General features: G+C 50.6%; 4 protein-coding genes and 2 long non-coding RNA genes across 9 annotated transcripts; 3 read left to right on the forward strand and 3 right to left on the reverse strand.

The window, feature by feature from the left end:
- Nucleotides 1–225: 225 nt before the first annotated feature.
- Nucleotides 226–5509, reverse strand: LOC111257810. Of its 3 annotated transcripts, none has more exons than XR_002678367.1 (3): nucleotides 5087–5509; nucleotides 4492–4566; nucleotides 226–969 (listed from the first exon to the last, which is right to left on the reverse strand). It is a non-coding gene; the product is annotated as an uncharacterized LOC111257810 (long non-coding RNA). The 3 variants fall into 3 exon arrangements; XR_002678366.1 differs by having other exon boundaries at nucleotides 4492–4569; XR_002678365.1 differs by lacking the exon at nucleotides 4492–4566.
- Nucleotides 995–4436, forward strand: LOC101778595 (G-type lectin S-receptor-like serine/threonine-protein kinase LECRK1). The gene has a single exon (XM_004975885.3). It carries the CDS (start codon nucleotides 1611–1613, stop codon nucleotides 3984–3986), a length of 2376 nt encoding a protein of 791 aa, XP_004975942.1. The 5' UTR covers nucleotides 995–1610; the 3' UTR covers nucleotides 3987–4436.
- A 10163-nt stretch (nucleotides 5510–15672) lies between the features above and the next one.
- LOC101780062 (putative protein Brevis radix-like 5) lies at nucleotides 15673–17757 on the forward strand. The gene is made up of 3 exons (XM_004975888.3): nucleotides 15673–16038; nucleotides 16134–16754; nucleotides 17274–17757. The coding sequence occupies exons 1-3, from the start codon at nucleotides 15967–15969 to the stop codon at nucleotides 17481–17483; spliced, it is 903 nt and encodes a 300-aa protein (XP_004975945.1). The 5' UTR covers nucleotides 15673–15966; the 3' UTR covers nucleotides 17484–17757.
- Nucleotides 17758–17820: 63 nt separating this feature from the next.
- LOC101779267 lies at nucleotides 17821–19758 on the reverse strand. 2 transcript variants are annotated; one of them, XR_002678654.1, is made up of 3 exons: nucleotides 19023–19758; nucleotides 18653–18732; nucleotides 17821–18548 (listed from the first exon to the last, which is right to left on the reverse strand). XR_002678654.1 is itself a non-coding variant. In XM_004975886.4 (2 exons), the coding sequence occupies exon 1, from the start codon at nucleotides 19557–19559 to the stop codon at nucleotides 19041–19043; it is 519 nt and encodes a 172-aa protein (XP_004975943.1). In that variant the 5' UTR covers nucleotides 19560–19730; the 3' UTR covers nucleotides 17821–18548; nucleotides 19023–19040. The 2 variants fall into 2 exon arrangements, 1 of the variants encoding a protein (XP_004975943.1); XM_004975886.4 differs by lacking the exon at nucleotides 18653–18732 and having other exon boundaries at nucleotides 19023–19730.
- Nucleotides 19759–20267: 509 nt separating this feature from the next.
- Nucleotides 20268–22655, reverse strand: LOC101780744 (pentatricopeptide repeat-containing protein At1g62350). The gene is made up of 2 exons (XM_004975889.3): nucleotides 22130–22655; nucleotides 20268–21119 (listed from the first exon to the last, which is right to left on the reverse strand). The coding sequence occupies exons 1-2, from the start codon at nucleotides 22451–22453 to the stop codon at nucleotides 20715–20717; spliced, it is 729 nt and encodes a 242-aa protein (XP_004975946.1). The 5' UTR covers nucleotides 22454–22655; the 3' UTR covers nucleotides 20268–20714.
- A 113-nt stretch (nucleotides 22656–22768) lies between these two features.
- LOC105914692 lies at nucleotides 22769–25413 on the forward strand. Its single transcript, XR_001164436.2, has 3 exons — nucleotides 22769–22879; nucleotides 23816–23961; nucleotides 24889–25413. It is a non-coding gene; the product is annotated as an uncharacterized LOC105914692 (long non-coding RNA).
- The last annotated feature ends 125 nt before the right edge of the window (nucleotides 25414–25538 follow it).

The following is a 25538-nucleotide window of genomic DNA, read 5'->3' on the forward strand; positions in this document are numbered from 1 at the left end:
AGCTAGGCTCCCTGGCACCCCCATATGTATAGGATTGTAGGCTCATGCATGGCCGCCCAAACACATTGCGTTATTTTTGTTCAATGGGTACGGTGCTGCTGGCCACCGTGACAGGGACATGCAAAAACAACAGAAAATTTCTTTGTGCCTGCAGCTAGGCGCATCACTGTCATAAGACTATGTTGGTGCCTCAGTTTCTGTATTTTCTTTAGGGAAAAAATGGCAGGAGGGCAAGTGTCTTTTCATTGAGGGGCCTGAAAGTTGCAATACAAACTGACAAAAAGGAAAGAACAGAGAAGAAAAACAGAGATTGGGACACGGCCATTTTCTTTTCAGCAGAGTCGACACTGTCTGGGCCTGGACGCTGGGCCGCGCCTATGCCTGGGCTTCGGATTGCTGACAGGAACGCCTATGCCGCGCCTATGCCTGGACTTGGTGGCACCGTCACTCTCAGCACTTGTTTGTTACCAGCTCAAGTAATCCGCTCGCACAAAACCAGTTTCAAACAGGCCAACAGCAGGCCATGCCGGCATGGACACCCTGGATCGGCTGAGACGAAGGGAATCACAGAATTCGCCCTCTATCCAAGTTTCATTCCCTCCTATGCAGCAACATCAATACGTCATCCTCGCTCATGGAACTTCTTACAACCCTGTCAAATCAAATGCCTCAATAGTCAATGTAGTGTCCAGCATAAGGCCTGTCATCTAGAATTCCAAAAGAAAAAAAAACTATAAAACAAGACCGAGTTTACAAACTCTACCCCCACCAAGTTTTGCCAGTGATGCACAGATCGACATGACGCAGTTTCAACGCGGCCACAGGTTACCATCACTTCAATAGATAGATCCAGTCATAGCTCCAGCCACGGTGGCTATGAGTTTTGGCTTATCTTTCTCAGCTTGACAATTTGCCCGCTGCATTTAAATCTCTCAAAGTCTTCAGCACCAGGTCACAGCCAGCTGGCTTCTGCAGAAAAATGCAGTAGAGGAAATTAACTTGGAGATAAGAACGTAAGGTTAATCTCCGAGATCCTTTATGTAATTCCAGCAATGTAATCACTTCAATTATTTTCAATATAATTCATTTGCTGCTCGGAAAGAAAGAAAAAACTGCACCAATTATGTTTCAATAAATAGAAATGGACACATGAAAGCAGCATCCCTGAGCTTTTGCTATACTTCATTCTTCAGATGGGAACAAAACTAATCATTTATCAAAATTGCTAATTTAATTATGCCAGCTATTCCACAGTGACCTTTGGTCAGCACCACCAAGTTGTCGGATGTACCAACTTGATTCAACGAAACCAGATGACTTTATCTCATGCAAAAAGCCTCTGTGGCTCACATTCACTATGTGGTTCATTTTCATGGTCAAGCATTCAATGAACTTATCTCCCATTCCACGGAAATGACTGGTTAATATAGTGACTTCAGCTCCATTGTCAAACATGCCATCCATTCAGCTTGAATGAAATTACATGTCCTCGCCATAGAAAAGTCTTGGTCCCAGGATGTAACACCTATATCACGTGATCTGAAAACTATATCTTCCTCTGCGCATAAAACTGTTGTTCGACAGAGCAACCAACCAAGAGCCCAAGACCAATGGCGCATATATTCCTCTTCCTCCTCCTCCTGCTCGTCCTACTGTTGCAACTTCCCCACTCATGTACTCTAGCTCAACACATTATCAGCACAGGATCCACTCTCAAACCTGAAGGCCCAAACAGCTCATGGCTCTCACCCTCTGGTTACTTTGCCTTTGGTTTCAGATCCCTGGAGACCAACTCCTCGCTTTATCTACTTGCCATCTGGTTTGATCAGATAGAAGAGAAGACTATTGTTTGGTACACCAATGGTAGCACACCAGTATCATCTGGTTCAAGCCTGCAATTCACCCATAATGGTATGCTTTCTCTCCGTGATCCCGCTGGAGCTGAGGTTTGGAGGTCACCAATTTCTGGTGGTGCTTATGCCTCCATGAATGACACTGGAAACTTTGTAATTTATGGAGAAGATGGCTCCCCCAAGTGGCAAAGTTTTACCACACCAGCAGACACCATCCTGCCATCCCAAGAGCTGTATAGTGGGACTATCCTCCAAGCTAAGCTTATGGACACCGATTACTCAAATGGTCGGTTCATCCTCAGTCTTGAAACAGATGGCAACCTGACTTTCTACACAGTGGCTGTTCCTACTGGATTCAAGTATGATGGTTATTGGTCCACTAACACGAGCGGGAATGGTGGGAAGCTGGTCTATGATGCCAATGGCACAATCTACTATGCCTTGGAGAACAGCACGCAACACCCTATCATGCCTGCAGAGATGGACTCAGTAGATCAGTACTACCATTGGGCAAAACTTGACCCAGATGGTGTCCTTCGACAGTATAAGTATCCAAAGTGGGGAGTGGTGAGCAGTGGGTTGCCTGCAGCAGTGAAAACAGTGCCAGAAAGTATCTGCTCCATTATGTATTCAAATTTTGGCAGTGGAGTGTGTGGATACAACAGCTATTGCATCCTCAACTGGAACCAGACACAAACAGATTGTGCTTGTGCCCCAAACTATTCGTTCTTTGATCCAGAAAGAAAGTACAAAGGGTGCAAGCCAGACTTTGCACTACAGAGCTGTGACTTGCAGGAGGCAGAAGTACTAGAGCAGTTCCAAATGATTCCAATGAAGAAAATTGATTGGCCTCTTCGTGCATATGAGCAGTACTATCCCGTGAACGAGACTACTTGCCAAAACTTATGCTTGACCGATTGCTTCTGTGCAGCTGCAGTTTTTGAACAGGATGGACATTGCTGGAAGAAGAAACTACCTCTGTCCAATGGAAACGAAGGAAGTGAAGTTCAAAGGATGGTTTTTCTCAAGGTACCGAAGAATAATGAGGCCAGAAGTAACTGGAAAGGCAATAGGAAGGATTGGATAATTGGAGGGTCCATCATTATAGGTATCTCTGTCTTTTTGAACTTTCTATTCATTTCAGCACATCTTCTCGGAGCACACTTTAGGATTGCCACAAAAAAGAACCAATTACGACCATGGACCAGGGTGATAGCAAGAGATTTTACATACAGAGAACTTGAGGAGGCAACCAATAGGTTCAATGAGGAAGTGGGCAGGGGGGCTTCTGGTATAGTCTATAAGGGGAACCTGCATGATGTGTTTGGTACCAGCATCGCGGTCAAAATGATTGATAGGATCCCCCGAGAGACCGAAAAGGAGTTCGCGATAGAAGTTGAAACAATTGGGCACACACTACACAAGAACTTAGTCCCACTGCTGGGATTCTGCTATGAAGGAACTGCAAGGCTCCTGGTGTATCCTTTCATGGTCAATGGCTCTCTTGCTAAGTTCCTCTTCAGTGATATGAGGCCATCATGGGACCTCCGAGTCGATATTGCCCATGGGGTGGCAAGAGGACTGCTCTACTTGCATGAGGAGTGTGGCAAGCAGATCATACACTGTGACATAAAGCCTGAGAACATCCTCCTTGATGACAACTTTATAGCAAAGATATCAGACTTTGGCCTTGCGAAGCTCCTGAAAGCAGACCAGACACAAACTAGCACTGGAATCAGAGGTACCCGAGGGTACTTTGCTCCAGAGTGGTTCAAGAACGTGGGTATCTCTAGTAAAGTAGATGTATACAGCTTTGGGATTGTCCTTCTAGAAATTGTATGCTGCAGGCGGAACGTAGACCTTAAAGCCACCAATGAGGAGCAAGTTATATTGACATACTGGGCATATGACTGCTACCGCGGTGGCCGCCTTGACCTATTAGTTGAAGGTGATGAGGAAGCAATTATTAATATGAAGATGGTGGAAAGATTCACAAGAGTTGCACTTTGGTGCGTACAGGATGAACCGACAATGCGCCCAACTATGCTTAAAGTGACCAAGATGCTTGATGGAGCAATAGAGGTTCCCCAGCCTCCTATTAACACCCCACCCTTCATAAGTTCACTTCTGTAATATGGAATTGGTAATAGCAAGTGATACCTATTTTTCGTTAAGGGGTCTATCTTTTAATCTTCCTGTGTTGTGGAAGGATGATACTAGTCGTTGTTCTGGCTGACATTAGAGAAGGGAGCGTTCCCTTTTGTTGGTCATCAACAGGTTGTGAAATCTGTTCTATATTCTCCATCCTACATGCAAACTTTGTGTGTCCTTGGATAAAAAAGGTAGCTTGTACCAAAAAATTAATATGGTTGAGCGTGAAGCATTTCCAGTTGATATTTGATAATCATATAGTGCACACAATTGTATAGAAGTAGGCTAGCGGTGTCTCATAAAATAGTTGTATGCACATGATGACATGAACTGTATTCTTAAGTGGGTATATCCTTGAACCAAAATGGCATGTCCTACTGCTGAATTTAACAGAACTTTCTAACAAGAAATATAAAGAGTTAAATGTACCTACACTCAGAGATTCAGAAAAAATAGCATATTCTAGATTTTGGTTGTATGCACTTACTAATTAGGAAGCTATGCGTTACTGTCCCAGTGCAAAGACAGGCTAACAACCGGAGAAGTCTCCCCAAAGTGATTACTTCTTCAGGCAAGGAAAAAAATGCGGCCATCAAATAACAGCACAAAGTGAGTGGGAGAAAACAAAACAGCTGGTATGCCAAGGTTCAAATTCCATTAAAAAAAAAAGGTTATGGTGCTTTGCCTGTAAATCAACACTCAATAGAATGCAGAGTTGGGATGCAGTATTCTGCTACTTCCAGCTAGTCGTGTACTAAATCCTATTTCCTAGTTCTTTTTTAAAGGATATTTTTCAAACATATTTCCTACTCTTTTTCATCATTGAACATAATGCTACTTCCAGTTAGTTGTGTCACAGATCTTAGTTCCTACTCTTTTTCACTGAAAACACATTGCGTGTAGAACCCATGTAGTGCTTTCGATGGTTGGCTTCAGAAGATTAGTAGTACAACTGTAGAAGTATACAATACTGGAGTACTACTGTCAGAACAACAACTCCTCTTCCTAATGGAAAACGTGCTCAGGCACGGTCATGAAAAACAAAAAATCAGAACAAGAACACAAAATGTCTGCGAACTCACCATCCAGCCATCCAGGCCGCACAATCCGTCCTGGCATCCTTCGCAATGTGGGCGCAATCAACCTACCAGCAGGCAGCAGACATGCCCCGGCAACGCTCCCGCTTCAACCTCGGCAACAGCGGCCGCGAAGCCCCATTCCTAGGTCCCCCTCGGCCACCGCCGCCATAGCCTCCCGCCGTAACGGTGCAGCACGCCCCCAAGCCGGGGACGCTCGGCTGCTTCATATCCGGAGCGGCTAGTCTGCCACCGGGGAGCCCCGCGGGACCGCGCCCGTCCACCACGGGAGGTGGTGTTGTCGCGGTGTCGTCGGCCGGATTCGTCCTCATTTTTTTCCCTCACCGGATGACCGAAGCCGGGGACGCTCGGCTGCTTCATCTCCGGCGCGGGCCGAAACTGCCCCTCTCAAACTTTTTTGTTGCAACCAAAATGATGGGCCGAAGAGGGTTTTTTGGCCGGGGACGCTCGGCTGTGTATGTACTGTTCTCGCCCTGCTGTCGCATGTGGCATGTACACCCAACCTCAATAGTGTTGCATTAAGACGAGTACTATAAGGTAATAGATAGATTATGGGCTAACCCTAGAGGGTAGCTATGTAGATGTCTTACATGGGCCTATTGGGCCCTAATACACATAGTACACCAACACTCCCCCGCAGTCTGAACTACCGACGCAGCGGAGTTGCAGACTGGACATGAAAAGAAAGGCACACACACAAGCCCCCCCAAGACGCAACTAGCCACAGGTGATGTTGAGGCTGGAGCGAAACTCGGTGAAGGCGGGTGACGAGAGGCCCTTGGTGAAGATGTCAGCAAACTGAGAGGTGGTCGGGACGTGGAGGACCCGAACATCGCCGATGGCGACCCGATCCCGGACGAAGTGAAGGTCAATCTCCACATGCTTGGTCCGCTGGTGCTGAACAGGGTTGGTGGAGAGGTACACCGCACTGACGTTGTCGCAGTAGACAAGAGTGCTCCGGGAAGAAGGAGTGTGGAGCTCGACAAGGAGCTGCCGAAGCCAGGATGCCTCAGCCACGCCGTTAGCGACAGCGCGGTACTCCGCCTCGGCACTGGAGCGGGAGACCACCGGCTGACGCTTGGACGACCAGGACACCAGGTTGCCGCCCAAAAAGACGGCGTAGCCGGAGGTAGAGCGCCTAGTGTCCGGACACCCGGCCCAGTCAGCGTCGGTGTAGACAACAAGCTCAGTGGAGGGAGACCGGTGAAGAAGGAGGCCGTAGTCCACAGTGCCCCGGAGGTAACGGAGTAAGCGCTTCAGAGCAGTGAGATGGGGCTCTCGGGGATCATGCATGTGAAGGCAAATCTGCTGAACTGCATAAGTGATATCTGGCCTGGTGAAGGTGAGGTACTGAAGGGCCCCAGCCAGACTCCGGTATGCAGTAGCATCTGTCACAGGAGTGCCGGCGGCCTCTGACAACTTGGCCTGAGTATCAACTGGAGTGGAGCAGGGCTTGCAGTCAGTCATCCCAGCTCGCTCCAGGATATCAAGAGTATACTGCCGCTGGTGAAGAAAGAGGCCGGCCTGACGAGGCTCAATAGTGACCCCAAGAAAATGATGGAGCACACCCAGATCCTTCATAGCGAACTCCTGCTGAAGCGAGGTGATGATCCGCCGTAGGAGGGACGGACTGGAGGCAGTGAGGACAATGTCATCAACATAGAGCAGTAGATAAGCAGTCTCAGCTCCATGGTGATAAATGAACAGCGAAGTATCGGACTTGGCCTCCACAAAGCCCAGCGTCAGGAGGTAGGCAGCAAACCTCGAATACCAAGCTCGAGGGGCCTGCTTGAGGCCATAAAGTGACTTGTTGAGCCGGCAAACCATATCAGGCCGAGAAGAGTCAACAAACCCCGCTGGCTGGCTGCAGTAAACAGTCTCAGTCAGAGTGCCGTGCAGGAAGGCGTTCTTGACGTCGAGCTGATGCACGGGCCAGGAGCGGGAGAGAGCCAGTGAGAGAACAGTCCGGACAGTAGCTGGCTTGACCACCGGACTGAACGTCTCGTCGTAGTCGACACCAGGGCGCTGAGTGAAACCCCGGAGAACCCAGCGAGCCTTGTACCGCTCAAGAGTACCATCAGCCCGCCGCTTGTGAGTCCAGATCCACTTGCCGGTGACGACGTTGGAGCCAGGCGGACGGGGCACCAGATCCCAAGTCTGGTTGGCGAGGAGCGCCGCGTACTCCTCTTCCATCGCGCGGCGCCAGTGAGGATCCGACAGGGCGCCGCGGACGGAGGAGGGTACAGGAGAAACCTGCGGCGCGCCGGGCATCGCTGAAAGAGCCCGGGGCTGCAGGGTACCAGCCGCAAGTCGCGTCACCATAGGGTGAACGTGACTCGGGTGTCGGTGTAGGAGAGGCGGATGGTACACCGTCGGCGCGACACGGGCAGTCGGGGCCGGTGGAGGTGGTGTAGGCGTCGCCGGCGGAGAAGAGTCCACCGGCGATGACTGAGGTGGCGACGGCGGTGGCGGGGCCGGCTGCAGGTCCAGTGGAGCCGGCCGCGCCCGGCGCTGGTAGACGCGGACGGGCTGCGCAAACCGGACAGCAGGTGCTGCGGGCGGTGCCACCGGTCCCGCGCAGGGCGAAGGGGAAGAAGCAGCACCAGAGGCCGGCACCGTCGAACCCGTGCTGGGCGCAGGGTCAGGGACAGTACCGGTGGACGTCGAGCCCGAGGAGAACCACGGTGGAGCAGTACCTGCAGGACAGAATGGTAGCGGTGGCTGGTCCACCGGGTCAGTGGGGAAACAGGGAGGAGAGATCAGGGTCGGAGGTGGAAGAAGGTGGGGTGGTGGTGGAGTAAGGGAAGACGGACTCGTCAAACACCACGTGGCGAGAGATGAGGACCCGCCGAGAAGAGAGGTCAAAGCAACGGTACCCCTTGTGATCCGGGGAGTACCCGAGGAAGACACACTGAGTCGAACGGGGAGCCAGCTTATGAGGAGCGGTGGCTGCGGTGTTAGGATAACACGCACACCCGAAGACCCGAAGGTGATCGTAACGGGGGGAGGTACCGAAGAGAGCGTGGTGTGGAGTGGGAGCGGGGCAGGCAACAGAAGGTAGGCGGTTAAGGAGATAGGTGGAGGTGTGAAGACTCTCAGCCCAAAAAGGGGCAGGGAGAGAAGACTGGAACAGAAGAGAGCGCATGGTGTCGTTCGTGGTACGAATCATGCGTTCAGCCTTACCGTTCTGGGAGGAGGTATAGGGACACGACATGCGTAAGTGCACGCCGTGAGAGAGGAAGAAGGCACGTGAGGTGGTGTTATCAAACTCGCGGCCGTTGTCACACTGGACGGCCTTGATGGTGAGACCGAACTGAGTGGACACCCAAGCGAAGAAGTGGAGAAGTGTGGGAAAAGTATCAGACTTGGCACGCAAGGGAAAAGTCCAAGAATAATGAGAGAAATCATCAACCACAATAAGATAGTACTTGTAGCCAGAAATGCTTAGAACAGGAGATGTCCATAGATCGCAATGTACAAGGTCGAATACATGGGTCGCATGTGAAGAAGAGGTAGGAAAAGGAAGTCGAACATGACGGCCCAGTTGGCACGCCTGACACAGGTGCTCATCAGGAGCCCGAGTACGTGGTATATCGGAATTATGACTAAGCTGTGTGAGCAGTACCCACGGAGGTGACAGGAAGACAAGAACCATTTGCGACCATGATGGACGAGGGGTGGGAGGAAGAAGGAGGGTGAACGGAAGTGAGTATACCAGGGTCGGGTGTAGTATGGAAAGTGGCACCCGAGTCTGCGATCCAGTCCTGACCGACTGGAGGAGTCAGGGCCATGGTGCCGAAGGAGCGTGCCAAGGCAGTCGGGTCCCATCCGACAGGCCCAGGCGAGGCCCCGGGAGGAGGAGCCCACGGCGACGCAAACTGAGGAGGAGCCCACGGCGACGCGAACTGAGCAGCTGGGACAGCGCCAGCGAGCATGGCGGCCGGTGGACGAGGCTCGCCGGTGGCCTGGAAAGGCCACATAGAGATGCGCCCTGACCATGGGTGGGTAAAGGACGGCCAGGGAGAACCCCGTGGAGGCGTCGGTGTGCCCGCCGGTGTGCCCCCACCGCGCCCCCCACCACGTCCCCCACCACGGCGACGGCGGCCGCCACGGCCCCCCCCACCCCCGCTCGGCCCAGGAGGGGGGGGACCAAGAAGGGACGACGGTGGCGAAGCGGAGGGTCGTGGCGGTGGAGTCACAGCAAGCGCGGTCGAGGAAGACGCGGACCCCGGCGCAGGAAGGGACCCGGGCTGGATGCCCTGAGTAAGCTCCTCCATGACAAGATCATCCCGGACCTGGAGGAAGGTGGGGAAAGGTCGCTGCCGGGTGATCCAGGTGCGGAGGTGGGCGTAGCGGTCGCTGAGGCCGCGAAGAACGTTGAGAACCAAGATCCGGTCCTCCACGGCCCAGCCAAGGTCCCCGAGGGAGTCCGCCATGGTCTTCATCTTCCGGCAGAACTCACCAACGGAGAGGTCGCCCTGGACGAAGGTGCGGAAGCTCGCATCGAGACGAAGGGCCCGGGCTTCGGCGTTGCCCAGGAACTGACCCTCGAGCGCCAGCCAGGCCCGGCGGGCGGTGGTGTCGGGGGTGCCGCGGACGAGATCGTGGAGGTCGAGGGAGATGGTCCCCAGGATCCACGACAGGACGATGCTGTCGAGGCGAACCCACGCAGCTGTCCGGGCCGCAGGGAAGGTGTCGGTGAGGACGTGGTCGTCGAGGGCGTAACGGCGGAGAATGAGCAGGACCATGTCCCGCCAGCGGGCGTAGGAGGGCGACTCAGGGTCGAGGACGACGGGGACCAAGCTCTTGATGTTCTGGACACCCCCGGCCTGGTAGTGGAGCTGTGCGACAAGTGGATCGGCCGGATCGGTCCAGGCCACCACAGGCGGACGGGGAGCACCGGAGCCGGAGGAGGTGGCCGTGCTGTCGTGGGACATCGTGAGGAGCTGCTCCGCCTCGGCGATCTGACGGGCCAAGATGTCGGCCGCATCCCGCTCCCGCTCCCAGGCCAGGGCTGCCGCGCGCAGGCGCGCCTGTCCCTCGGCAGCGGCAGCCCGGGCAGCGACGAGGGCTGTCGCGAGGTTCCCATCCGGAGGTGGTAGAGGAGGCGGGGCGGGGAAAGGTAGGCGAGCAGCCCCTCCCCCCACAGGAGCAGCTGCCACCCCTGTAAAAACAGGGGCAGCAGTCCCCCCCACCCCCGGTTGAAAACCAGGGGCAGGAGGCGTCGGGTAGAGGGCGGCGGCGGCGGCGGCGGCGGCGGCGGCGGCGGCGGCGGCAGCGGCGTCCCCGCCGGCCTGCGCGCCCGCGCGCTCGCCCGCGCGCTCGCCCGCGCGGCGAGCCGCAGCGGCAGCGGCGGCGGCGGCGTCCCCGCCGGCCTGCACGCCCGCGCGCTCGCCCGCGCGCTCGCCCGCGCGGCGAGCAGCGGCGGCGGCGGCGGCGGCGGCGTCCCCGCCCGCGTGCTCGCCCGCGCGCTCGCCCGCGCGGCGAGCCGCAGCGGCGGCGGCGGCGGCGGCGGCGGCTGCGGGATCCGCGCCGTCCGCCGCCCCGTCGGCGGCGGCGGCGGCGGCAGGGCCCGCCCCGACGGCCGCCAGAGCCGCGGCCGCAGGGGGCCGGTCGGCGGCCGCCACCTGCGCCCACGAGGGAAGGAGAGAGGGGAAAGAGGAGAGGGGAGGGGGGGAGGAGTCGCCGGCCATGGCGCCGGCCGGCGGCGGCGGCGTCGGCGGTGACGGCGGCGGCGGCGGCGGCGCCAGTCACAGGTAACCCTAACCCTAACCTAGGCTGATACCATACTATAAGGTAATAGATAGATTATGGGCTAACCCTAGAGGGTAGCTATGTAGATGTCTTACATGGGCCTATTGGGCCCTAATACACATAGTACACCAACAACGAGCAACAGTTGCATCACTCACTACAATCCAAAGATGCACCCATTAAATTAACTGAAAAGCTACAATAACAAAGCCGTGAATGCAATAATAACATGCATCATTAACTTATTTTATCAACTAATTTAATATCTATTTTGCAAAATGAGTGTAGCTCAACTAGTTAGTTAGGTTTCTTAAATTCGAGTCTCTAACTTAGCATGAATTCTCATATTTGCGTTGGCAACAAGAAGGGTTTAAATTTTGAGTCTCTGAGAATTCTCATATTTGCGTTGACGACAAGAAGGGACGGGTATGTTGCGTGTATATGAGCTTGTACGTATATATTGTGCTTAGAATTTAGTTCAAAAAAATATATCGTGCTTAGAAAAATTAATCTTCATTTTTAAGAAAATTCATCGTTGCCTGCAATACTCTTGTGTGTATCGTCGTCATCTGACATTCAGGATTGCAAGCAGAGCTGGGTCCAATCCAATGCGCCCCCTAATGAAGAAAGAACACATGGGTGCAGTGTTTCATTAATTGAAGGCTAGCGACGGACGACACCCTCGGGCAGCACGCTCCCATGCTGCGGCAGTGATAAGAACATAACAGCTAGATGAAGCTTGAATGGAGAATTGGAGACATACATGGGCCGAAAAAATGTCTTATGAACTGAAATAGTAAGCTGAACCATGCAGTACCTCTCTTTCTTGCCAGAGACTGAAAACTTGACTCTGATTCACGTCACAAAAATTGACTAAAGGAGAATACTAAATCAGTTAAACTTTCTCAAGGGAAAACAAAGAACTGCAAAGCGTCACTCTAGTTTGATCTTTGAACCATGGTACGAGGAATTCAATTCTCGTACAAAGGCTCCGAACCAAACTGCTTCTGAACTTCCTAATGCCTCCCAGCCCCACTCATCCAAAGTACTTGGAAAGGCCCTTTTCCATGGACTTGAAAGCTTCTTTTTATCTACATGGACTTCACCTGAAATGTCATTAAACATAGTGCAGGGATACCCTTTGAAACAAGTTCAATTCCCATGACCTTAGCTACCATGTCCATGTTCTCATCAGATTCCTGATGGAAGTGAAAGGGGGAAAAAAAAATCATGAAAACATGTACAGCGGTATAGACGTATAGTATCCTGTGAAACAAGACGAAGTTTTTCCACATTCAAATGAACTCCTGAGCAATGTTTCCCCAACTAGCATATCATTCGGTTTAGAACAGGGACCTGCTCATTCAATGGAGGCACGAGCACATCCTAATTATCTCGTCCCAAACAAGGTGGGCTATGCTCTTGGAATCATCGGTCACTTTTGTTCGCCAGAAAGGTGGGATCTGGCCGTGCAGTACTGCAGTTGGTCTGTGCATATGTGGGCTGTGCCGGATCACAAGCTGATCGACAAGCCTCCATGACGCTCCATCCAACCGGCACAACAACGACCACAGTTTCTTCCCGAATTTCCGCTGATGGACAGAGAGATCTCAACCACGGTAATAATCCAGTTTTCCTACAAAACCACCTCTTGGGGATGGCAACGTATAAGATCAACCTCAAGATCAAAGGGTGATGGAAAGGGAGGGAAATGATTTGGTGGCACTGCCACCCTCAGGCCTCAACACCAAGTATTTTACCAGTTCGGCAAACGACTCGCACAAAAGCAGTTTGAAAACAAACCATGCCCAGCAACATGTCATGCCGGCACGGTCACCAGCTCACCGTGGATCAGTTTGGACGAGGGGAATCCCAAGAATTCGCCCTGTCCAAACAGGTTGTGCATCACAAGTTTCCCTTCTGTCGTTCAAAAACAAGCTTCCCTTCTGTATAGCAACATCAGTACACTAGCCTCATTCATGGAGCTTCTTACAACCATCTTAAACTCTTCAATAGAATCGCAGCGTAATGGGCTAATGGCCTATGATTTCGAATCCAGAAACATCCTACGAAACAGCAAGGGGAGGGGGGTTCAGGTTAGTTTTGCCAATGATGTACAACGGCATGACGCGGTTTCAGAACTGCCACAGGTCTACCCATCTCCCGTAAGTACCTCTAACCTCTGGTTGCCTTTTCTTTCTCAACTTGATAATTGCATTCTGCATTTGAATCTCTTCAAGTCTTCAGCACCAGGTCACATCCGTGCCAGCTTCTGCAGAAAATGACAGTGGAGAGAATGAAAATCACAGGAAATAGTTTAAATGAAATAGACATACACCTTTCCCCTGAGTATAGAGATTAATCAGTAAAAAATAATATGACAAATGGGAACAAAACTACACTTTCCCTCCTCCTTGCCACCCCTTTTCACATATCATGTACACACTTGACTTGCAAGTTTAATGGAATTGTTCAGGCGGGCAATTGCCTGCCGAGGTTGCTTCGGAAAAAAAAAAACTATACTTTCTCTATGTTCTCTAGTAGACTACAACAAATTTCTCCTTATTGGAATTTATACAGAAGTTAAGCATAAACCATAAATTGCTAATTTAATTTTGCCAGTTGTTCTATAGCGACCTTTGACTACATTGTCACCAAGTTTTTGGGTGTGCCAGTTTGCTCTAGCACAAAATCCACTGCTGTTTGCTCTGTGCTTCATTTTCACGGTTATGGCCTAGCATCCCAATGAATTTATCTCCAGTTCCATGGAAATGATTTCATGGGGCCGGTTAATATAGTGACTTCAGCTCCATGTTACCAAACAAGCCATAAATTCAGCTCAGTCAGATGCATTTACAAGTCATCCCATGGTGAAGTCTTGGTCCTAGATGTAACACTTCCTTGCGTGATCTGAAAAATGTATAGTCCTCTGCACAAAAAACTGCTGTTAGAAAGAGCAACCAGCCAAGATCAATGGTGCATATGTTCTTCCTCCTCCTGCTACTGTTGCTACTTCCCCACTCATGTACATATACTCTAGCTCAGCAGAATATCAGCTTGGGGTCTACTCTGAATCCTGAGGGCCCAAGCAGAGCATGGCTCTCGCCCCCTGGTGACTTTGCCTTTGGTTTCACATCCCTAAAGACCAACTCCTCACTCTATCTACTTGCCATCTGGTTTGATCAGATAGAAGAGAAGACTATTGTTTGGTACAATGGCACATCAATGGTAGCACACTGTCATCTGGTTCAAGCCTGCAATTCACCCAGAATGGTACGCTTTCTCTCCGTGATTCTGCTGGAGCTGAGGTTTGAAGGTCACCAGTTTCGGATCTTCAAGTTATATTGGCATTCTGGGCATATGACTGATACTGCTGTGGTCACCTTGACTTGTTAGTTGAAGGTGATGAGGCCATGAGGGAGCAATTATTAATATGAAGATAGTGGAAAGATTTACAAGAGTTGCACTTTGGTGCATACAGGATGAACCAACGATGCGCCCAACTATGCTTAAAGTGACCAAGATGCTTGATGGATCAATAGAGGCTCCCCAGCCTCCTATGGACACTCTAGCCTTCATAAGTTCACTTTTGTAAAGTGGCATTTATAAGAGCGAGTGATACTTTTTTTCTGTTTGGGAGTCATCTTTTAATTTTTTTCTTGTGCTATAAAAGCCTGATGGTAGTGGCTGTATCACTTAGTACTTGTACTGTTGCTCTGACTGGCATTAGGGAAGGGAGCTTTCCCATTTGTTGGTCATTACTCATTAGGTTGTGAAGTCAACATGTTCTGTTTTCTCCTTTCAAAAGAAAAGGTAGCTTGTACCTAGGGATTAATATTTGATAATCATATAGTGCACTCGATAGCTATTTCTTGGTCCATGGATTCATCTTACCCAATTAATAAAAGTAGGCTGGCAGTGCATTACAAGACATTTGTATGTGCATGAATTGTATTATGAAGTGGATACATCCTTGAATCCTCATACTGAATTCAAGGCTATTTTCAAACAAGGAAATGTACTGAACTTTTTTTAAAAAAAAAAGAAATGTACTGAACTGAGAGTACCTACAGTCAGAAACTGAAAGAAATAGCATATGCAGATGGTTGAGTGTACGGAACCAATGCAAAGACATAACAACTGGAGAAATCTCCAAACTAATAACTACTTCTTCAGACAAGGATAATGCACCCAAAGTCATCAAATAACAGTAAGCCAATCGTGTCATAATTTCCTACTCTATGTCACGAAACCTACTCTACGGAGTACAACTACAACCAATGTGATGTCTTTGCCCTTTGGATGGTTGGGGCTTCACGAGATTAATAGTAGAACTGTAAAAGTAAACAATTCTAGCGTGCGGCCGAGAACTTCGAACAGAGAACACAAAAGGTCAGCAAAGAGCAAACTCACCATCCAATCCATCCAGGCATCAATCCAATCGCATTGGGGGCGCTACCAATCAACCTGTAGGCAGCAGACGACGGACGTCCCCAGCCAACGCTCCCGCTTCAACCTCGGCACCAGCGCCGACACGGAACTAGGGTACCGCTCCCGCCGGCCACCGCCGCCATAGCCTCCCGGCTCCCGCAGGCCGCAGTCCCGCAATCGCAGCACCCCTGCCCCGAGCCGCTGGCCGCTCGGCAGCTGCATCTCCTTTTTTTTTTTTTTTTTGAGTTATTACAACTGGGCTTCATCTGCCTACGGTGTGGTGGGCCGAAACAGCAACGGTAATTTCGTGCTCGATCTCTGGGCGTCCTCCAACTAAAATCCGGGGGCGAATTCGAAGCCCCCCCCCCCGTGCGCCGCGTACGTGCGCAGCAGTTAAGGCAGCTTCTGTCCATGGCTGCTGGCGAGCTGGAACCTGGAAGGAAGGGAGGGTATGGAAGGAAATCCCGAACGCCTTGCCATAAATACGGCAATCCCGAGGCATTGATTGCGCGACGGACACGCCCGCCCGTTAATTCCGTGCCGCCCTTTGCCCTCTTTCAAATTCCATCCACCCCCCCCTCTCGTCTTCCTTCCATCTCCAACAGCAGCGCCCGAGCAGAGTGGGTGCACGGGCCGGCCAAAGGGAAGAAGAGGGAGGCGCGGCGGAGCGGAGGGGCTCGATGCACGCGTGCTTCCATGGCGGTGGAGGCACCAGCAGGGTCACCAAGTCCGTCGGCATCATCGCCAAGAGCGTACGCCACGCCTCTCGCCCCATATCGATCCCCCCACGTTGCTGTTCTTCCATCGCGGTGTGTTTGATGTAGTGCAATGTCCGTCGCGTGTGCAGATGAAGGCCTTGTCGTTCATCAAGGTGAGGGCGGCGGGCGGCGGCGGCGGGGACCAACCGCGGCGACGACGGCCTCGGCATCCGCACCGTTCCCCGAAGGCCGAGGAGCCGCAGGACAAGGATGTCGCCGCGGCGGCGTCGGCGTCGTCGTCCGCGTCCTCGTCCGCCAAGATCGCGCCGGCGCAGCCGCACGAGGCCGATGGCGATCGCGAGGATCCCCTTCACCCGCACGAGGAGCAGGAGCAAGGAGGAGCGAAGCACGAGCACTGCGACAAGTGCTGCTCTCCCTTGGACGACGGCGGCGGCGGCGCTGGGGACGAGGAGGCCGCGGCGGACAGCGACCGAGAGTGGGCGGCGGAGCCGGAGCCCGGGGTGCTGATGACGCTGGTGTCGCGCGGCGACGGCACCAACCACCTCCGCCGGATCCGCTTCAGCGAGGACTACTTCGGCGACGCGTGGGCGGCGCAGAGCTGGTGGGCGGACAACTGCGACCGCATCGTCGAGCTCTACAGCGTCGTCGTCCAGCCCGAGCACCCCTCGCACGGCGAAGACGACGACGACGACGATCCGGCGGCGCCCGTCACCCCGTGCCAATCCGAGGACGACGACCACCAACCTCCGGTACGCGATTCGATTCGTTCCGATTTTGATTCTATTTCCCGCTGCTCCGGTCGCCTGCACTGTGGAGTTTGGCCACCTACCCTCCACCGTACCGGAGCAGCTAGCCTGCCTCGTACAGCAGCGAGGCAATAAAAGATTTGCAATGCCGCCATAAACCATGATCCCATTCAGCATCTCGTTTCAAATCCATGTTACGATCGCTGGTACCAGTACTCCCAAATCCAGCCATCTTTTCGGTGATGGGAGTACAGCTTTCTTTCTTGCTGCTACTAGCTGTACGCCTGATTGATAAATATGGCGGCAGAGTACTGATCATACTTTCCTGTAGCAAATTAAATCCCCAGCTCCCTTATGCACCAACTGCATACAATCTTTTCTACCAAGTATGTAGCCTGATCTGCTTTCCCCCCACTTCTAGAACAACCAAGTATGACACTGATTGACTTTAATTTCACATGATCTTGTGATGCCGATTCTGATTCTGATTATTGCAATTGCACCGTGTTGTGGGGTTCACAGGATGGGATTGGGGAGCTGGAGTACTCGGCGTCGTGCTCGGCGTCGGCGTCCGCGTCGGGAGGGTCAACCTCCAACTTCTCCGGGCCGTCCAGCGGCAGTGGGTCGGCCAACAAGGTGGACTCCCCAATTCTCGGGCTCGTCACCGAGGCCGACAGCTCCACAAGGGCAGCCCAGACGAAGGACACCCACACAACGAAACGAGGACAGTGACACTTACCTAGAAAATTATACATGCTCATCAGCCTTAAAAAACCAGAGAAGAACTGCTGGCGACCTCTGCTGCATCCTGACTGAAACCGTTTACAGAACGTCAGAACCGTTTCCAACGGTTGTAACAATGCCTAACTTATAGCTGCACACTAGGGGCCTGTTTTGTTGTGTGATATTTTTGCTGAAATGTATATGGTGTTTTCTATTTAGCCCAGATTCGAAATGGATATAAAACTCAATCCTATAATTATAAAGATTATTCAGATTATCAGCATATAATGGGTTACTGTACATTCTTTTTAAAAGAAGTATCGGCATGTGGCCAGACAATCAGTTGTGCATCCCATGATAGAGCTTCCCATGAACATTCTTAAAACAGGTACAGAACAACTTTTGTTTCGTCAGAAACAGAAAAACATCCGATTTATCCAATTTCTAGGTGCAAGCATGGGGGAATACAAAAAACACTTAGAAAAAAATGTACAATCTGGCCACCTATTCGCTTCAGCTTATAAGCCGGCTGAAAAGCTGAAACGGCTGATTTGTTGTGAGAGGAAAACACTGTTTGGTGGCTGATAAGCCGGTTGAATAAGCTAAAGCGAACAGGCCTCTAGTTTACACTAGTCCCCTCAACCTGAAGAACATTGATTGGAGTCAAGAACCCCAACGATATGCCACGCCTGATTGGAATCAAGAATGCTGAAGCCTATGGAACCCCGACTATATGTGGCACGACTGATTGGAGTCAAGAACGCTGGCATCTCCCGAACAACTTGGATGTTGATCCTTCCTGCACTTGTTTCTCGCAGGCTAAATGCTGAAGAAGGGAAGCCTCGTGATACATGAGCAACACAGAATGCCTCAGCGATATGCTGCTGCCGATCTTGGCCAGATTGGTTTGCTGGTGGTGGTCCACGAGGAGGCTTCGCTTGACATAAAGGGCCTAGAATGGTCCGTGTCCGTGCCTCCATGGCGCTCTGGTGACGCCAGGCATGCGTAAATAGGTCTGGGTGTTTGATGGAGCTGCCGAGATCCCTGTGCTTCCTGAATTCCTGATCCAGCGTCCTGCACAGGTTCAATTTAAACTCAGCAATGCCGCATGCCCCCATAAATAAGCTGCAGTCTCGAAACAGATACTAGCAGACACCAAATAAAGTGGCAGTAGCTACTATGTTGCAGGCGGCCAGGCCCAGGCACTTTAACCAAAATCTTCACCCGCGTAATGCATTCAGTGAATTCAGTCTGCACTCTGCAGCGAGACATTTGTTGCAGCAAATCACCGAAATAGAGTATCTTTCTTGAGCAACAATAAGCCCCTAGTCTAATCCCACCAAGAACAATACAGCAAATGAAATCACAAGTTAGCAAGTTCAATGCGGTTTACGCAACACTGACAGACAATGGCTTTGTGCAACGAAATCGCTGTAAATGACATGACATTTTTTTTACCACGATCATAGCAAACTGCACAAATTAGCAACTGCCTAGGACTATCAAAATCGAACAATTCCTGCGAGTATCCCGTCGACCATGGCATACCTTAAGGTGAAGGGCACCTCAGACGCGGTTGGGGCGGATCCAGAAGAACTCCCTTATGAAGGCGATGACGATGACGACGCTGGGCACGGTGGTGAGCACCACGCCCACCACGGACATGGGCGGCCGCGTCTTCAGCGGGCCCCTCCGCGCCCTCCGCCGGTGCGCGTACGCCGCGAGCTCGGCTTCGCCCCACCGCTCGGGCGCTGGCTCGATCGCCACCGAGGGCACGAGCGGCGGCGGGAGCTGGAAGGGGCACCGGGACCGCCAGGACGAGGGCGGGAGGCAGAGCCGCGCCGCGCGCGGGAGGAAGACGGAGGCGAGCGCCCAGCGGAGGAGCGAGGCGCCGGGGCACAGGAAGGGCGGATACGACGCGGCGGAGCCCGGGCACGGGACGCGGGAGGCGAGGAAGAGCTGCGAGTGGAGCGACGGCGAGTGGGACGGGTGGGTCAGGATGTGGGTTAGGGCCTCGGCCCGCTGCGCCCACGTGGGGGCGGGAGCGGCGAGCCGAGCTTGGGCACGGGGCTTGGCCTCCGCCATGCGGGATGCGAGTGGGAGACGGTGGGTGGCGGAGGCAGGACGGCGAGGCGACGGCGCGACGCGAGCACGGGGAGCTGCTAACGATGAGTCGCTGACAGGATAAGCTAGGCCAATCAGAAGCTGAGCGGTAATGGCTGGAAACGCGTACAGAAGCTAGTGGTTTCGTTTTCTCCATCACTTGGCGTCCAAACATGTCACCCGCCTTCTCAGCTGGTTCGCGTATTTATAACAGACGGAAAATTTAAATGAATTGCGTTCAAAAAGTAAGTCCTTATCAACTTAACATGAGTTTGGAGAGATCGTGATGCCGGTGGGAGATGCGATCGCCGCCCCAGCTCCCGCAGCCGCCGCTGCGTGATGGGCGCCGTCGTAGCGCAAACCCCTGAGGAGCAGTTGCGTGCGGTTCAGAGTTTCAGAGTCGAAGCTGCTTCACATTTCAGATTAGCATGTGCTTTGTAGTTTCTTCATGTTTCGTAGATGGGTTGGCGTTTTTCAGGACGGCTACAAAGAAATTTGAGTATTCCTTTGTCTTGTTTTCGAGAAAGCAATGTAATTCTGCTTCAGAGTCCTTCAGGTTGCGTCCAAATGGCTAATTGATTCCCCCTCTCTTTTGTTCTGGGACATAGTCATATGAACATTATCGTGAGAGAAAAAAATCTATACTGGCAAAGCGAATACAGTATGAATAGCAATGACCATAATCTCCACTTACACACAGCAATCTCCAATACTTATTTCTAAAGCAAAATTATTTACAATCACGCTCTGATTAAGTGTGAATGGAAGCATACAACCGTTTACACAGAAATGCGACTATGCAGAGAGAACAGTAATGTGACTATAATTCAGGTGCCAACAGTATGAATAGATGCAGAGAACTTTTCAAACAAAAATCTAGACAAGTTACAAAAAGATAATACGGACTGCCAAAGCTGCAAGTAGTCCTTCAGGTATTCTGGACACATAATCAGCTAAATGTCAGTAGTTAGTAGTGATTGCTGCAACAAGTTATGGTGTTCTACTTTATAAACCCTAAACAATGCATATATTTGGGATGATTTCTTTTCCAGGTTGCCATATGATCATTCCGAACTATGCAGGTGTAACTCTTGCTTGTTTGATCAATAAGCAAGCAGCCCTCCACTGGGCAACCTGTTATGAACTACTTGTACAAGCCTCTTTGATCTCCACTTCATCAAGGAAGTCCAAGGAACCATAATCATTTTCTGCCTCCAACTGTATACCAGCACATAGCTCCATTTTTCCTACAGATTCAAGACCTTTGATCAACGTTGTATATGTTATCCTATCAGGATCACTGTCCCACAATTTCATCAGACGGAAACAATCCATTGCTAATTGTGTGAACCCAGCATCTAGGAGTGCCTTCAGAAGCAGATTGAAACCTTCAGTGTCTGGCTCCAGTTGTTCCCTCTTCAGGTATGAACAGGCTTTGTCGACCTCAGACTGTAAACCTTTGCTTGCAAGCACTGTAACAAGATCTACGTACCACAGCAACCTAGGCCTGTACCAATGCTCCTTCCGAATCTCGTCAAAGACCTATCAGAAATGACAACATTGTAAGAAATGAGAAGCATATCAGTCTTCATTTCTTTGTTCAGGAATCAGGACTATAAGTTTCTGCTTGTCAGCAGTAGCACCATCTAGTAATCCTAAATGCATATAAAAAACTAAGAAGGGTGCATATGTCAGCAGTGTCACCATCTAGTAACCTTAAATGCATATAGTAAAAAAAACTATAAGAATTAGAAGTTGATCCTGGTATTTCAATGAGCTGCCACTGAATTGTATTCATTCATGCCACTATACTGTAATTTCCTTAAAAAAAATAGCAGCCATATTGACAAAAAAAACCTTAAGGATCTTGCAGTAGACTAATGAGGAATCATATATGTGCTCCACATTTAATGGATTCATAACCTTTCTATGCTTAAGAAATAGCACCCAAAGCACATCTACTGCATCCAGCAGTTAAAAAGAAATGGCTCAAATCAAAGTGGACAAAAACTTAGACAGGCATGAATCCTGAGGGCCTGATCAGCACATCATGCTGCTTCTGAAAGAAGTTAGGAGCTTTGAACCAACAATTCATGACAACAATGAGTTTTCCTTAGATGATTAATGGTGGATCAGACTAGAAATTCTGCAAATCTATCTAACGGACAGCCGGACAGGAAGTGTATAAAAAAAAGTTGGTGAGTGCACATCGGTCATCAGATGCAGTTCACAAAGGCTGACAACTTTTGGATAAACTATTGTTCCCAAATTCGTTATCTCCTTGGACATGAAGATATGGCTAAGCTTTTACCAATTTGGACAGTGGGAATAATTTAGGCCGATGAAATTGTTCAGCATGGCACGAGCACAACATCGTGACGGGAATTTACGATTTTATACATTTGTTGCTAATCTACACGTTCACAGGTAATTGACTAATTGATCAGCACAATTTGGCCAAGAATTTGCCCTACGACGCCCAAAACGCCACCAAGGCAGCTTCTGCCGGTGAAGCAGCAAGCGCGCATAGCACGGCGCCAGCCACGGCGTACCTGGAGGGCCAGGAGGGCCTCGCCCTGCGCGGCGAGCTCGCGGAACACGGCGACCATGTCGGCCTTGAGGAGGCGCCGCAGCTTGGGCTCCACCGCGGCGGCAGCGGACGCGGCGGAGCCGCTACGGAGGGCGGCGCGCTTGAGGGACTGGACGGCCTGGATGGCCTCTGTGCTGAGGTACCGGCCGCGCTGCGTCGGCTTCCGGTTCTTGCTCCGGTCCCGCATCGTGATGGTCCCGGCGGCGGCGGCGGCGCTCCTCCGGCGAGCGCTGCCGCCGGTAGAGGGTAGGCGGAGCGGTGAGTAGGCGGTGAGTAGGCGGAGCATCGCCGCTCAGCTCTGCCTCTGCTCGAGTTGGATATTGGTGTACTGGTGTGGGATTGCGGCTGTTTTAGATGGGTTCAGACTTCAGACTTCAGACAGTAGTCCCCCGTCCGCGCCCCTCCCGCAGAAGTCGCGGGCCGCGCCCCTACCACAGGCGTCGCCGATCATCAGCTCAGGTCGCCAAGAAGCAGCAGGCGCCCCGCCGTCCAAGAGACCACGAAGGTGTACTCCGCTCTTGATTCGGGTGCTTGGGCTGGCTGGCCTGGCTAGTTTCCTAGTTGGTGCTGATGCTTGGGGTGGGGACTAGGGTGCGTGCAGGTGCCGGAGGTCGAGATCATCCAGATCGTGGAGAATGTGTGCAAACTGAAGAAATAGGAGGCGGATTGGACGCTCTGGATCGATATCGTTGAGAAAGGCAACAGGCTGGAGGTAAATTGACACTCTATGGCCATGTTTAGTTTCCTCCCAAGTCCCAACTTTGACACTATGCAAAAAGAAGATTCTCCATCACATCAAACTTGCGGTACATGCATGAAGTACTAAATGTAGACGAAATTAAAAACTAATTGCACAGTTTTGTTGTACTTTGCGAGACGAATCTTTTGAGCCTAATTAGTCAATATTTGGACAATAATTCACAAATACAAACGAAACGCTACAGTTGCGCATTTATGGTAAAATGCCAATTTTACCACTCCCAAATTGGGAACTAAACAAGGCCTATGTTAGCTTCTGCAACCTCAAATCGAACGAATTATTTAGGCTTTTTCAGAAATTTTGTGTAGGACTTTCGTGTTCTCCCTGTTTCTCTCGTAGCTATCCTAGTTAAATGCCAAAATGTTTAATCGATAAGCACCTAATCAAACTTGCATACCGATGCGACTCCTATCTGATTTTGATCTTTTGGAAGACTGGGTCTGGGAGCAACATGCGTGTTAGCCACCTGCAAACTCAACAAGCAATTTGGACTTGATATGTTGAGATATGTTTTCTTGGCATGTAACATGGCATAATTCTATCGTATTCTAGCATGGCTGCTTCATCTAGAAATTTACCTGTCCGCTTCAGCTTATTCAGCCGGCTTATCAGTCACCGAACAATATTTTTCTCTCACAACAAATCAGCCGTTTCAGCTTTTCAGCCGGCTTATAAGTCGAGCCGAACAGGGTATCCCACTGTGTGTCTCTGTTCGTACTCTCTGAATCATTGTTGCCTTATAATGAATTCAGATAACTCTCTGAATCATTTGTGTTCTGGTGGTTATGTTTTTTTTATCAGTTTGAAGTTGGTTTTAGTCTGGGCTAAAGGTTGATTAGCATGATCTATGTTTCTTCCGCTACTGAATACTGATACTAGCTGCTACAGGTTTATGGAACTTTGGCAATTGCTGAACTTGGGACCGATCATGCAGCATATCATATAGAAGATCATTTAGACCTTGCTTCATGGGCATATATAACAGTTAGCTTCACAAATCAAGTTGTCACCAACTAGATCAGAAGTTTCTCCAGGTTACACGTGTCTCCTGCTCCTGTTGATTATATGTTAACCTGAAAAAAATTGAACTTCATCAGCTGCTTGTTGCCTTTGATCATGCTGTAGGAGTAAGACCAATTGAACTATGTATCTATTTTTATCTGCTTGAAAATTGAATTCACATGGGATAAAGCTCAGTTAACAATGGATAAGTTCATTTTTATCTGCTAAATAGCTTGAGTGTGCATGTATGCTATGAGATAGGCGAGTACAATGATTTGGGGTATACAATATACCATATACTATTATTAGCCATAGTTGATGTGTGCCAGATTTTGCTGTTACAGGTTTATAGAACTTTGACGATTGTGAGCATGAAAGAGATAATACAGAAAATCATTGAGGAGATCATCTTGTCTTTCTTTCAGATCAGATTAATATGCTTCAGTGCAGTTATTCCATACTTGTACCCCTTTACATTCTTCTTTCAGATTAGATGAATATGCTTCAGGGCATTGTTATTGGGGTGTACTCCTCACAGCCGTTATATAAAATTGTTAACTTTCAAGGGGTAAAACAGATCTACACCACAGCAGTGCGGAAGCTGTTCATCCCCCAAGAGTTCATGCCTTGTTATGGTTATTGTCCAGAAACAACAAACAAGTTGCTGACCCAGGATAACTTAAGAGAAGAGATGTTGCGAACCAGAGTTGCTTGTTCTGCAGCCAAAATGGAAGTGTTCACCACTTGTTCTTTGAGTTTGTGGTCGCCACTCTTTCGAAAAAAGTTTGTGGTGGCCAAAAAATCCTGTACCTCACTAGCTGATCGTTTTGGTAGCCCAGTAGTGATTAGCTTTGAATCAGTTGCTAAGTTTTGGCTGTTTCATAAAAAAAACATGCTATCTTTAGCATGGCTAGCTCAGCAGTGATGTGAGATCTCTAAGAAATTATTCTTGTTTTCAGAATACAGCTTGGAGGAATATGTCACTGCTCTGGCGTCCGGTGGTACAGATGCTCAAGAACCGGGAATTACTCTGCCCGGTCAAGCTTCTGGAGCAGCACAACACAAGACACTGGTGCCTTCCTTGAAAGGATTAGCAGCAGGAGTACTTATAGCTGGTGTCTGATCGTAGACCTGTCCATACATGATGAAAGCCAACAGAAGTTGCAGCTGGGGAAGGAAGCACCGGAGAGTGGGAGCCGCAAACAGCTACTGCGACAGCGAGATGGCGGTGTGCTCTGAGCACTGAGCTGCACAGGAGCTGCAGGCTATCGCAAACTGAGGGAAACCGTCTGAGGCAGAGGTAGTCAGCTGGGTTACACCATGCTCTTTTGATGTGGGATGTTCAGTGAACTCTGATGTATGAGTAGAGAGGGAACAATGCATGCTTCTGATAGACTGTCCTGTTTTATGCAATGCATTATGGACGGGGGCTGAGGCCCTGGAACTCTATATTTGTATCCCATTATGTTGTCTGTGAAGATCGAAGGCAAATTTGGTCCACAAATGATTTTTTTTCCCTGTAGAAAAAGGTCTCTGCTGAAGCCTGTATGAACCATGGAGATAGCTGTGCTAGTGTGCTTTGTGCGCATGGCTGATGGCTCAAGTCCGT

This window comes from Setaria italica, chromosome VII (genome assembly GCF_000263155.2).
Source record: "Setaria italica strain Yugu1 chromosome VII, Setaria_italica_v2.0, whole genome shotgun sequence".
In the NCBI taxonomy this organism is placed as follows: Eukaryota; Viridiplantae; Streptophyta; class Magnoliopsida; order Poales; family Poaceae; genus Setaria; species Setaria italica.